General features: G+C 38.4%; 1 protein-coding gene across 1 annotated transcript; it reads right to left on the bottom strand.

The window, feature by feature from the left end:
- Positions 1 to 1,269: 1,269 nt before the first annotated feature.
- Positions 1,270 to 13,556, bottom strand: wdr3 (WD repeat domain 3). Its single transcript, XM_026946219.3, has 27 exons — positions 13,414 to 13,556; positions 12,800 to 12,995; positions 11,092 to 11,301; positions 10,830 to 10,948; positions 10,549 to 10,627; positions 10,326 to 10,421; positions 9,815 to 9,913; positions 9,549 to 9,650; positions 9,360 to 9,457; positions 9,168 to 9,269; positions 8,841 to 9,071; positions 8,582 to 8,675; positions 8,377 to 8,478; positions 7,796 to 7,881; positions 7,568 to 7,706; positions 7,372 to 7,428; positions 6,155 to 6,255; positions 5,755 to 5,866; positions 5,339 to 5,473; positions 5,055 to 5,105; positions 4,902 to 4,967; positions 4,712 to 4,804; positions 3,710 to 3,760; positions 3,427 to 3,470; positions 2,644 to 2,772; positions 1,680 to 1,773; positions 1,270 to 1,600 (listed from the first exon to the last, which is right to left on the bottom strand). The coding sequence occupies exons 2-27, from the start codon at positions 12,971 to 12,973 to the stop codon at positions 1,445 to 1,447; spliced, it is 2,820 nt and encodes a 939-aa protein (XP_026802020.1). The 5' UTR covers positions 12,974 to 12,995; positions 13,414 to 13,556; the 3' UTR covers positions 1,270 to 1,444.
- Between the last annotated feature and the right edge of the window lie 239 nt (positions 13,557 to 13,795).

Below are 13,795 nucleotides of genomic sequence, written 5' to 3'. Positions count from 1 at the left end.
ATGATCACAGTTAAAACCACTGTTATATATTCAATTTATTCATATTATTTTTATTATTATTATTATTATTATTATTATTATTATTATTATAAAACAACCATCTGCTGCTTGTTTAAAACTGAAGTGTCAGTACAGGAGCCTCTGCTTTTCAGTACCAGTTCTTTACTCATCTTCTCACTTTTTGCTTGGCCTAACAACACACACCTTTCTCAGTCTAATAGCTAATGATGCAGTGGTTCTGGATGTTCGTGTGTGGATGTTTTTTTGATCTGCGGTCATATTCCAATGATGTCTGAGCTTCATATTTAAAAAATGCTCAGCATTTTTTACAGCCTTTACATGCTTAGTTTTCGGTTTTAAAAATGACAGCCAGGATAGCAGATAGTAATTAGAGCTGAGTAGCGTTATGGAAGTGTTCCCTTTGTATTTCACTGTTGCACTGGATGGGAGATGTGTGTAAAATGTGTGTGTAAAAGTGAAACAGGGCTGATAAAACATGACCACAGATGTTCACACATTGTGTGCTCTGTGTTCCATATAATCAGGCATGTAACTGTAAATTTAGGTTGAATTACATAAATTTTATACATGCTTACTAGACATTTACTAACCTTAGTAAAGTATCGGTAGCTTAGTAAAGCATACATGTAACCTGTCTTCCTGTTCAGCTTGGACCAGACAGCAAACACATGGACACTTAACCCTTCCTTTGTTTCATGGCATGAAGCACCGTAGACAGCACAGCCTTGGTTAAGGTAGAAAGCTAGCTTGACTTGTTCATGTGATCTAAACTGTGGAACACTCTGACTTAGCTTTTGTCAGCGAAACATACATGTTAATAAAGCTCTCCTGGTCATTTCACCGCTGGCCTGTACATAGGAGAGTTATGAGAATAAAGCAGAATCCCCCTCTCTTCCTATTAATATGATGAAAAATCCCAGTGGTGGTCCTCTGTTCTGGTGACAGCTCCGACATGTTTCTCGCCACTGAACCCTCAGCCAACATCACCACTTCACTGCTGAATCCACCCCCACCCACCTCCTCCAGTGAGCACTGGTACAGGAAAAGCAGTAGATAAGCCTATATATCACCACGTGTCCAGTCTCCTTGTACTTAAACAGAAATCTGTCTAGATACTAAAATACACCCATTTCTACATACTGTGGACAACGTTTATTAGCTATAAACTTCACCGCACCTATGGGCCCTCCTATGATTTAAGTGATATTTCAATAGCTTATGTAAAATAAAAAGACTCGGGCAGTAGGCTTGTGACTGAAATCTTTTAGGAAAAAGTAGAAATTGGCACAAACAGTTACATATCATATCCAAGCCAATAAAAAAAATGTAAATATGACAACTTGAGATATTATCATCATGAAATTGAGGTGGAAACAGAGTCTATGGTGACATTTTCTAGGTGGGATGTTTTCTGTGAACTGGTTTATGTGATGGTCAGTACGACCCTTTCTCTCTTTCTCCTCTTTCTCTTTTTCTCCTCAAAGCGATCTGTGGCATCAGCAAAGAACATCACATCTTCTTTGCTCTCGATCTCCCGCTGCAGGAACTGAAGGCCTGCGCTGTTAAAGCCGAGCACATCCTGAGGCAGAGGGACAGAGTGAGTAAAGCTGCCGGTCTAATGGAGACAGCTAAGCTTGCTGCAGGTGGAACATACTTACCCTGATCTCCCGCACTTTGGAGATTGTGTTTGTCCTCAGCTCATCAATGACTGACAGCAGCATTTGGTTACTGGTGATCTGCCCAAAGTGGATTCTTCAACAAAATACAAACAAAAAAAAACGTGATTTTAAGCTACACGTGCAATGTCTTTTTTTTCTTATTCCATTTAGCCTCGTTGAAATGTACTGCTGAATAATCATTGGATCAGGGCATGTTGTATGCATATGACATAAATAAGAGCTTAGCAAGCAGGAGTTTGTTTCCATGCTGCTGAAAGTGATTTATCGAGTTGTGTTCAAATCGCTGCTCATTCTGATGTCTAGCCCTAATCGGGGTTAGCTAGCTAAGCTGTTTTTATCTTATCCTCATGAGTGCAGCACAGCAGCTGATAGGCTTGGTTATCGGACTAGGTTTTATGTGGAGAAAACATTTATAGTAAGTTTCATTTTCCTTGTTTCTTCATCAATGAACTATGGTAATACTAGTATACTAGGATGTGTAAAATTATACACTGAATGAAATCCCACAAAACGTAATCTTGATCCCAAAATATTTGGGAGTTTGAAGATAAGAAAGAAATAATAAACTAGTAAGCCACACAGAATTAAAAAATAACATTATTAACTGGTAACAGAGATTTAATATTCTGTTCCAGAACAGTTAAGGATGATTACGTTTCAGTTTTTGTTCCTAGTGTAGGGGCTGGTCGAGTCGGTTCACACCACCAGCTGCAGAAACGTGGGCCAGAAGTTCTCTCAACAAAGAATTACATCTGATCAGTTGTATTTGCATTATATCAGTATATTTATATGGCATTTCTGGTATCATTTTTATTCCTAATTCTTGCTGAACAATGTTATGATTTCAGTAGTAATATACAAGTTCAGGAAACACTGTTTGCAGTTTTCACTTCTGAGCCTTTAACCAGTTCAGAGCCCTGTGTAAACTGAGCTTCCTAAATACCTGAGCAGGAAGAAGAGGCAGCGGCAGACCAGCTCCACCTCTAGGCCCTGTTGTATGTAGGTGTTTAAGAGTGAGAGCAGATCAGGGATATAAGGAAATGGCAGCACCAGTAGAGACACCTCCAACTCACTGAAACGCAGAAAATGATTTTATCACCACCCATAAAGTAACTAGCATTCATCTTATATACATAACAAGCCATATCAGTAAGACATTAAGTACACTCTTCAATAAGATTTACACTTCTATAAGTAAAGCCCTGGAGCTTCATTTATAAAGATGTGTGCAGAATAAATAAATAAAGATGGACTTACAATTACTTCCTAGAAATTCCTATATCGGATTTATAAGTCATCCAAATGCATAAAAACAAATCCTAATTCCTTCTCATCTGAGGCCTGTTTATTAATTCCAAATTTTAAAATCATGTGCATGTGAACAAGCAGATGGACTTAGATCCACTTAGAGACTCACTTAAATATCTCTTAATGGTGGACCACAAGCTACACATGTTAACTAGCTTTGTAGTTTTTTGGTAATTTCTGTTAAAATGGTTTTTGGTTAACATTTACATTTTAACTTTAACTCATTCACTCACTCATATAACACTCACTTGACTAAAAGTCCCCCATCAAGTAAAAGGTGAGTGTACACCAATGTAACAGTGCATGAACACTATGGAACACTTGCACACACACTTTTCAGTTTGATGACAACATGTAGCATATGCAAAACATGCCAGATACGCAGCACAATGTGTCTGAGCAGGAAATGTTCGCTTACCTGGAGCGCACCTTCTTTATGACATCCAAAACATAGCGAGAAGGCTGTGGGCCACCAGATAAGAAGCTGTTAGTATAGCAATAATACAGGAACTTGTTCCTTATATTACAAATCAACATCCTTGTGTGCTATAGTAATTACTGGAAACCTTTATTTACCAGAGAGACTCTGTGTAACTAGTCCTTTTAGTGTACATAGCTAGATCTTTGTGTGTGTTGTGGAAAACAAATTTCAGAAACATGTACTGTACGTAGTACAAGAATTTTAGAGTGTGTTTTCTTACTGAGATACTTCCATAAGCCACAAGAATTGGGTTCATTGCTGGTGGAGGTAACTGCAAAACAAAGGTTGTAGTGTTAGTAATCAAAGCGTAACATGCAAATCCAGCAATAAAATACAGGTGATGAACTAAAGAAATATGAGGAAATTGGCAAGAGAGATAAATAGTGCAAATGCAATATGCAGAGATTAGTTTGATATTCAGAGTGGAGTATGTGTGCAAGCGTGTGCAGGGCTTGGGAATCGAGGTCATTTCATGTTGCATTGTGGGATATGTCATAATGTCAGACCAGGCCCCTTCTTCACATTATCTGCTCCATATAAACACAGGTTGTAAACATTATGGTTGTGACAGATATCATATCCATATTTTGAGAAACTCAGTCTAATGTTGATCCCTACAAACTATGGGTTGAGTAATGGTACAGAAGCATATCAGTGAGTTACCCCTATCACCGAAAGCTGATATAAAATTCACATATAGATTTGTAGATTTAATCATACACTGGCAAACTACAGCAGACTATAGAACAGTCACTCCAATTTGGGTAAGCTACCTGCGAGCTATTCAGTAAACACAGCAAATGAAAGTAGCAGCACTAGTAATTCAAATCTGCGCTCTGTTCTGCTATGGAATATAAATAACCACGAAACTCTGTTAACAGAGCCAGTGAAACAAAGCGAGAGAGAGACAGAGCGAGAGAGAGAGAGAGAGCGAGAGAGAGAGTCTACCAAGCTTGCAAATTTGTTTATTTAAAGTAACAAAAGAAGCACATAAAACCAGTGTCTGTTTCATCACAGAGACCTCAGAGATATTGCTTTTTTTAATCCACCAGGAAAAAAAATTAAATGTCTATTTGTAAATATAATTACCATAATGGCCCAAAATCTATCTAAAGTATCTTGTTTTAACGTTCCCTAACCGTTCTTAACCTAATAGCATAGTGGATCATCGCAGCATGACATCACATTCCCAAGCCCTGTTAGAACGGAAGACATTTCGCACCTCCTTCCCCGCCGCCTCACAGGCAGCCTTGTGCTCGTCCAGCTTCTTGCTCTCCTCTCTGTAGAGCTCCAGCGCCTCCATTATGCGCTCCGCCTGGAACGATTTTTTTTTTTTTTTGAGTAATTGCTCAAAACAAATCGGAGAGAGAGATTTAATCTTCATAAATAGCTATAAGGGCTGGGTAACTCACGGCTTTGACTGTCTCTATAGTCTTCTTCCCTGCAGGCTCGGCCTCACCTTTGGCCTCGCCGGGGACCTGGCACAAACAGGAACAAATATCTGTTCATATTCCTAAGTAAGAGAAACAGATAAGCAATTTCCAAGGACCAACACCACTACATACCACAGGTTCATCTCCTTTGGCTAAAGATTCTTCAAATTCTGCTTCTCTTTCCTGGGAAATTCAGATATACAGAATAAGTAAAATTTTTAAGATGGGTGGTTCAGAGCTCTTCAGAGACATAGTACATATGCTAAAAATGCATATATTATTCATTATTTTAATTGCTGTATAATGTGCATTTTAAAATGCTGTAGATTAGAAAAGAGGGATGTATTGCTATTATTAGCAAGACAATGTGGTGTTACCAGGTTCCCTAGATCACCATCTGTGCTACAGCCACTCACCATCTCTTTCTCCTCCTCTAGAATGATAGGCTCCCTGGTTCTCTCCCAAAGCCTGAGGGACTTATCATGAGAGGAGGAGACAATGTGGTCTCCACTGGGACTGATGGCTAGGCACCATACTTCACCATGGTGTCCCTGAGGAACAAGGCCCAGAAGTCAAATATCAAGAAGTATAATAAGGCCTCTGGACAGGTGTGTTTTCTTCCATTTCTGTATTGACTGAGGCTTAAAGGAAAAATATTCTGCTTGCATAATACAAGTAACCTTTGCTGCCTATTGACTGTGTTCTGTTCATATCACACATTCAGCCCTAACGTCAATAACAGCCTGCTTTTTCACCCTGTAACCCACAGCACAATCATTTACCTCACTCACATGTGTATGGAAAATGGTCTGTTCTATTAGAAAATAATCACCTCCAGGGTCTGGATGTGTTCAAACTTGTCAGCATCCCACTGTTTGATCTTTCTGTCCTTTCCCGCTGTGAAAAACAGATGGGTTTTGGGGACAAACTGAAGGAACATTACACTAGAAAGAGAGAAGAAGAAAGGGAAAGAAGGAAGCAAATATTGACCATCTGGGATGACATCATCATCTTGTGAATTTTCACCAATAAAGCAGATGAACAAACACCAGAAAAGGTAACCACTAACTAAAAACAGATTGTAGGGAGGAAATGACCACACTTATCTTCTAATCTGACAGTAAAGACATGTATCTTCGTATATGTTGTAAGCCAGGTCTTATGGGTCAATAGCTATTCTAACAGTAAACAGAGGAATAAAATATTGTATAAGCAACAGAAACATCTAGTACCTGTCATCATGTGCAAACATTGAACGATGGCAGTCACCAAAGTCCAAACCCCAGACCTTCACGTTTCTATCTGCTGATCCAGTGGCTATCAGTGCACTATCCTAAAACACATTAGGAGTGAAATCAAAATAAACATATTTCTCATTGTAAAGAACCATCATAATGAACCGTAAGCACATGCTTCGTATAGAGTTTTACAATATCCTACAATATTCAACATACACTATAGTTATTGTGGATACTTCACATACTGTCATCATTATTCTCTTGACAGGATGCAAGTTCAGTCAAGGTTCTGACTCCACTGTATTAGGATTATCTTTACTACATACAACTGCAGGCAGATTTTTTACCTAACATTAACATTTCTTCATATTTAAATATTGCCAGAATGCTGACTGTGAGTAAATGCCCTATATGTAGTCCATTAGAGGTGATGTATGATCACCCTAAATTCTTTCTCAAATACAATACCCATGATGGGTCCAAGATGATATACAATATATAAGGAATTTAAAAAAAAAAAACAACAATGGGGGTGCTGTTATAGGAAAATAATCAATGATAGGGTGGTGCGATAACGTTACCACACTGAAATTTATGATTATTAAAATGATCATTTTTCAATAACAGCACTAACTGAAGTGTTTTATACCTTTTAAACTACAGCAATTTTTATTCATTAAAGAATGACATACTTTTTCATCCGCTTTAGTTACATTTAATGTTGTGGAACATCTGTGAAAGTGAGTTCCTGTTATCACTTATGTTACAGCAGCTATAAACAATTGTTCTCTCAACATTCTCTTTTTTTTCTCTTGAAGTTAATGATACAAAACAAAATGCAGCATGTTACTGAGAAACCATAAAGCATATCATATCCACCATATTGACAATTACACAAGTTATTTAATGTTTATGAGGAGAGTCTGCCACATAAATCCCTCATAAATGAGCTGTTACTATAGAAACCATAACATTATAACAAGTGCATTAATAAACCTGTGATTCATCTTCCAGCCCCCACTATTGTTAGACCTGCCGTTATAGAAAATTAGCCAACACCTTCCGACCAATCAGAATACAGATTTGAACAGCGCTGAAGTATAATATGATAATATTGTAAACTATGATAAAATGTTGGAGTAATTATTGTCATATGACAATGTAGGTACAAGTCTAATCAACTGTATATGACAGTTAGATGGAAAACTTACATGTGAAATGTCCAAACACAGCACAGGCAGTTTATGTCCATACAGAGACAGGAAAAACTAGAGAAAGAAACAGATCTGTCACGTTCAAGTTTTCAGTGTATGTGCCATGATTAATTGCAAGAACAACCAATGTGACTACACTTTCGTAACACAGAAGCATCAACAGTGTTCATCTGACTTGTTTTCTTCAGAATACCTTTAGGGTGTCTGTGTAGAATATCTTCACAGTGCAGTCGAGGAGAGAGACTGCTAACAGTCTCTGATCAGGACTGAACCGCACACATAGCACATCCTCATCCAACTGTAGTGTGCGAGTGTGTTTCACCGTCAGTCTCCTGCAGTAATACACACATAACAGTCATACACAAACCCTTCATTAACAAACACATGAAGAGTTATGGTCAGCAGACATAGTGTTCCTCACTTGTTGGCTCCTGATTCCTTATCCTTTATGAGCTCAAAGTCCCAGAATTTCACCATCTTGTCAGCTCCTCCAGTTACAATTCCCCTCTGAAAACACACACACACTTCAGCATTTTTTGCAAAATGATAAATATGTGCCATAATATTTTCTGAAGCTCTTGACCTGTATCTGCATGACTTCATGCACTGTGCTGCTGCTACGTGATTGGCTTTTAAGATAATTGGATGTATGTGCAAGTGTTCCTAATAAAATGGGCAGTGAGTGTATAGTTTGGGATTTGGGCTGTGTTACTGCTGTATGAAGAGGAGTTAAAGATTGTGGATTTGTACATCAATTTCAAGTTGCCTAAGATGTAAAATTTAGTTCAACGTGTCAATGAAAAAAACATGGGAAATAAAAAAGTTCATGCTAAAATGATAATATTGCCTTCTTGTAATTTTCTTTGCTTAACAGCATGACACTGTTCCGGTCCTGAGGATTATGAGATGCAAGTACAGCATATGGCTAAAGGTTTGTGGACATGTAACTATCACACCCATATGTGCAGTTATATACTAAACGTACTCAATTTACTATAGTACCTGATCGGGAGAAAGACAGATGGACCACAGAGCTCCCTCATGAGCTTCTGTAGTCTCCAGCAGGCTGCCTGATGCCAAGTCAAAAATCTGAATCTTTCCACTCTGGGAATGAAAAACTGACTATTAGAGGCACTGAAACAGGGGAAGCTACAATCCTACTTGACTCGACTTTTCCTAATCAAATGAAAAGGTTGTTGTGATGTACCTTAGTTCCTACAATGATCTGTCTATCTCCAGGCACAAAGAGTGAGCAGAGAGCATACTCACACGCCATGGTGCGGATCACCTGCAAAGTGGCCCTGGGACAGAAAAGATTTCCTGTTAAACACCCAAGATATCTAAAGCAAGGGTTAAAAATAAAACTAAATATGCACATGACGTTTTCCTCAGCACAATCAGGTTTAGTTGAGAGTAAATAAAACAAAGTATACTTAAGTGTTTGCCGTAGATGTCCTGAGACTGACCTGTTCCAGACTTTGACTGTGTCTCCAGAGGCAGACAGGATTGCAATGTTGTCTGAGCTGAAAGACAGCGTTCTGGCATCTGTGCGGTGGCCACACAGGGTGAGCCGAGACGTCTTGGTGCCTGTAGGGCTCTTCTCTGTTGCCTGTACACTGTAAGTCTCTATGGTGTTATTCTGCAGCAACAGAGCCACTTTCATCTCACCATTAGGAGACAGAAGGCAGTCCACCGACCTGAGAAAAAACAGATTACATATATAACTCTATAAAATATGTGAATATTGAGCGGTATAAGTCTATATAATCCATCTAATGTTGACGTGCACTGACCTGATCTTAGAGGAGGCTTTTATGCTGGCCAGCTTTTGAATCTCATCTGTCAGCTTTCGCTCTACAACTATATCTGCTGCATCAGCACCACCATCCTGAGACCTGGCACAGAAACACCAGACATCAATAAGTTAAAGGACAAAATTGTGGCTGAATTTTTTCGGTTCATGCTCTAAATTCCTGATTACATACTTGGCCTTCTTCTTGGCCTTTTTCAGCTTTTTTTCCATTTTCTTCTGAATTTCTTCCTCTGGCAGCACAGAAAAGATCTCCAAAGTGCTGTCAAGGCCCTAGAGATATTGATTGGATGAATCATAAACGAGCTATTTACCAGTAAATAGCTTTCATATTTAAATCCATAAATCACAAAAAAATACATACATGGCATGCCAAGACTTTAGCTTTGGGATCTGCAATCAAGGACACAACCCGATCTCTGGCTTCTCTCAGAACAGAGCCAGCTTTCTTACAGCTGAGGATTCTCTGTAGGAAGACAAGAGAAAACAAATGTGCTGTGAAAAACATTCTTCAAACACAATCCAGTAGCATAAAACAGCCAAATGCTGGAATCTAGCAATGGTGCCATTGTTATAAGTTGAATTTGTTAATAAGTAGCACTGTCATTAATGTCCGTAGTGGGATATTACATCTGCTGGCTCTTCATTAGGATCTTCCTCTTCATTATCATCGTCATCATCAAGGAGACTTTTTCCTTTCTTCTCCCGTGGCTCCCCTACTTCCTTAACCTGAAGACAGATGTGTAATAATGCAATAATTTAGTGTAATAAAGTGTAATAAATGTGTAAAAATTTAACACATTTCTCATATTTCAGTATTGCAGCTACATAAAGTCAAATCCAGAATTATTGCCACTCTATTTGGTTGTATAAAATAAACACTACGCAACAATAATTCGAGTTTTAAACTCAAATAGTTTAAGAAGTTACTTAAAGGAAAAGCAGCTGTACAGCTGTTGTACAGTTGTGGATAATTGATGTCTTGAGGTTGTTTTGCAGCTAGTTAAGTATGCTGTATGTGCTGTATGTTTTGTCTTTTCCATAAAATGTACCAACCCTAACCCTGGAGAATCATTTAAGACGCACTTGATTTTATAACTTGTTGCCATGTAAAAACATGACCTGCGTGCTGCTTGTTTACCTCCTCTAAGTAGTCAATGTCCCAGGCTCGGAGTTCACTGTCAGCAGAGCCGGTCAGCAGCCTGTTCTCCTGATTCAACAGAACCATTCCCCACACCTAAAGAATACAGCAGTTCAGCATTATCCTCATTCACAACTCCTAATCCATAAAAACAGCAAAAAATATGATACAAGTTTGATTATGTTTGGCTTTCTGACAGGTACTATGGAGAAATTCTGCTCACCTCACTGCGATGGCCCACCATTGTCTTAAAACAGTGCTGGGTGTCTAAATCCCACCATTTTACAAAGCTGTCCTTTGAGCTGGGGTAAAAGAGGGCAATAATAGCAGTAATTTAAGATGTTTATGAAAATGCATAAAACACTTATGTAATTCTTTTTTCATATATTTTTAATGTATTGATTAAATGTTGACCTTAGGTTACTGGAAGCTATTACCTTGCAACAACATGCAATATCCTCTGGCCTTAAGTTACTGCAAAAACTAAAAATCAATCTGACTGACCTTGTGACAAGCAAATTTTTGTTCTTTAAGAGCAAAGCTTGAGTGATGGCATCTTTGTGTCCTTTCAGTCTGTACAATCCACACTCATTTATTATGTCCCACACAATCACATCTGTGTCCTACAGAAAGAATAAAATATGAGCATCAGTTTAGCACAACAGCTTTAAACACAGCTCTAGGAATCTATTATTTGCTTTCAGTAGTCATAGATGAGAGTTAACAATTTTGCAAAGAACAAATCATACATAGTCTTTTATCTCACCCTGGAGCCGGTAACTAGTCGTGCGCCCAATGTGTCATAATGCATGACTGTGATAGCAGATTTGTGTCCATTAAAAGAGATGTTGCTTTCACCATTTAAAAGGCTGAAGATGCGCACACTGCCATCCTCATAACCCACAGCTATGTGGATTCCATCAGGAGAAGGGCAGAGATACGTCACCTCATGCTTCTTACCCTCAAGAATTAGAATCTAGGAAAACAAAACAGTGAAACTGAATGTGAGTCAATCATCTGAGTGCTGACTGCAACTGTATGCAAAAAGACAGGCCATCATTAACCATTGCAAATTATAGGACACTATATGCATAGTTTAGTGATTTCGCTTTAAACCTAGCAATGAACTGGTGAGTTGAATTCAGCGTGCTGAACCAGAAATGTCAATAAATTCCAGCATAAGATGTCGTCAGACCTGTCTTGCACCAGGCATATTAGTACACAGGACTTACTTCCATTGGGGATGCTGATATGTTCCCACCACTTCTTAAAAGTACAATCCTCTATAAATTTGTTCCCTAAGCTGGCCTGCAGTTTTCAGAGGCAGAGAATCTGAGCATGTGTTTAACCAGTGTTCTAAATGTTGTGCCTTTTAACCTCTGAGGTTACACTCATATTACCAAAGTATGGAAATGAAGAACAGCAGCACAGATTATGAACTCCTTGACATTTATTTAATCTATAAATAGTTTTATAATCTAGTTATAGTAAAAAAAAAAAAAAAAGTCTAGTGTTGTTTGTTGCTGTGACCATATTATATTATTTATAAAACATTATTTTAATAAAAAATACATACACTGGTAGTCTTTGTAAGAAAAGAAAAGGTTGCTATTGTTCTTCGCTATAAGCTACAGTTTGGCACAAATGTGCAGAATCCTGATTCGACCTATCTGGGGTTGCTTCAAATAAGTGTAATCTTTTTTTGGGAACCAGCTAATACACAGGCACAGGATTTGGCTAATTCAACTCGGAATTTAAGATTGAGTTTAGGCTTTTACAAGCTCTTCCTGGAACGGACCGCTGGACATAAACACCATATGCATTAATTCACCAGTGAGGATTCTGCAGTGTATGAACTCGAATGTTTGAGTCTCACACATGCTGATATGATTACATCCTTGTATCATGATGAATTTATTTAACACAGCAAATGATCATTTGTGGTAATGTGGTATAACCAAATAGTAAAAGTAATAGTAAACAGTAAAGTTCATTCAGCCTGTGACATCTTTACTTTTTAATCTTTTAAAGGACATATCAGTAAAGAATGACGTTATGTAGATAAATGTTTTGAAACACAGGAACTTCATTTTTACATTTTTTATGGCATTTGGCAGACACCGTTATCCAGAGCAAAATACACTTTATGTCATTTTTACACAACTGAGCAGTTGTGGGTTAAGGGCCTTACTCAGGGGCCCATCAGTGGCAGCAGCGGGATTTGAACTCATGATCTTCTGGTCAGTAGTCCAACACCTTAACCACTGAGCTACCACTGCCTTTGTAAGTAGTGTTTGAAAATTCCATCCTGAAGAACCTGTGTCAGTTCTAATCACAAATTAATCAGATCATGAACCTTCTACAGCCTTCATTTCCCGGTGTGTTTCGAGATGGAGAATATACTGTATGATATGGAGAATATGTGTATTGGTCACTTTTTCCTAGACTAGAAACGTTTTCATTTGAATGTGTACCTTCTCAGCTTTGCGCACATCCCATATGAACACATGCTCGCAGGCTCCTGCAGCCACATAGCGGCCGTGCTCTCCTCCTCTCTGGCGCACAAACACCACGTTCGCCTTCTGACTGCCGATCAGGCCAAACACTGCGCTGGGCACGTAGCGCAGGTACTGCTTAGTCAACCCCATGGCCAAGGCTTCCCCCTAACCTCTGCACAGAGCAAAAACGTCATTATAACACTGAAAAAGTTGTCACACTCTTAAGACAGCTAGTGGGTTAATCAATGGTCTATGATACTAGCCAGAGATCTTGGTAGACAGATCAAAGCATCTAACATTAGCTAACTAGTTCTGGGTCTTACCACATATCTGGACTTGTTTTCAAAGTAGTAACACAATTCAGAGTGATATTCTATATCCGATAGCTAGTTTAATCACTTAAGTAAACATTATTGTTTCAACACTTTCATTAAACCGGTGTGATTATCCAGTAAGGCAGAATGTTGTCCATGGATCCATGGATCAATATGCCCCACGTGTCCCACGTGATAAACATAAAATAATCCAGTTATCCAATTTGCTAGTTTCAGCAAATGGAAAGTATAACTCGATCTGATTAATCCACTTACCGTTACAGCTGGCTGTTTTTATTTATTTAGTATTCTGTGTTTTTAATGAAGAGTCTAGGAAGAACTTCCATCATCCACACAGGGCCGACATGTGCGTTATTCAATGAAGGCTGAAGCAATCGATTGAGCACATTGATTAAAATGTTTGTTAAGACTTTAAAACTTATGCTATCCATAAGTTTAAAGAAAACTTAATCTCCAACTATCGTATATACACTGATATTGCTTATATTGTATTATAATGTTGTCGTCTTAAAATAATTTTTGTATATTCGATTACTTTGGGCTTGCTGTATCCTGGGCTACTCTGACAATATGTCCTATATGTGAGTTTCCTTCAACTGTACAAGGTTTGATTGAACAAATATGTTTTCTGTCATAT

This window comes from Pangasianodon hypophthalmus, chromosome 5 (assembly GCF_027358585.1).
Source record: "Pangasianodon hypophthalmus isolate fPanHyp1 chromosome 5, fPanHyp1.pri, whole genome shotgun sequence".
NCBI classification, from domain to species: Eukaryota; Metazoa; Chordata; class Actinopteri; order Siluriformes; family Pangasiidae; genus Pangasianodon; species Pangasianodon hypophthalmus.
This window is presented reverse-complemented; position numbering and strand designations above follow the sequence as displayed.

Excerpts from the sequence above, each read along its gene's own strand:
- wdr3 (XM_026946219.3), bottom strand. The coding sequence starts at position 12,973 with ATGGGGTTGACTAAGCAGTACCTGCGCTACGTGCCCAGCGCAGTGTTT. Across the intron at positions 7,429-7,567 it reads TCTACACAGACACCCTAAAG|TTTTTCCTGTCTCTGTATGG; the intron begins GTATTCTGAAGA and ends TTCTTTCTCTAG. Across the intron at positions 6,256-7,371 it reads TGTGTTTGGACATTTCACAT|GATAGTGCACTGATAGCCAC; the intron begins GTAAGTTTTCCA and ends AATGTGTTTTAG.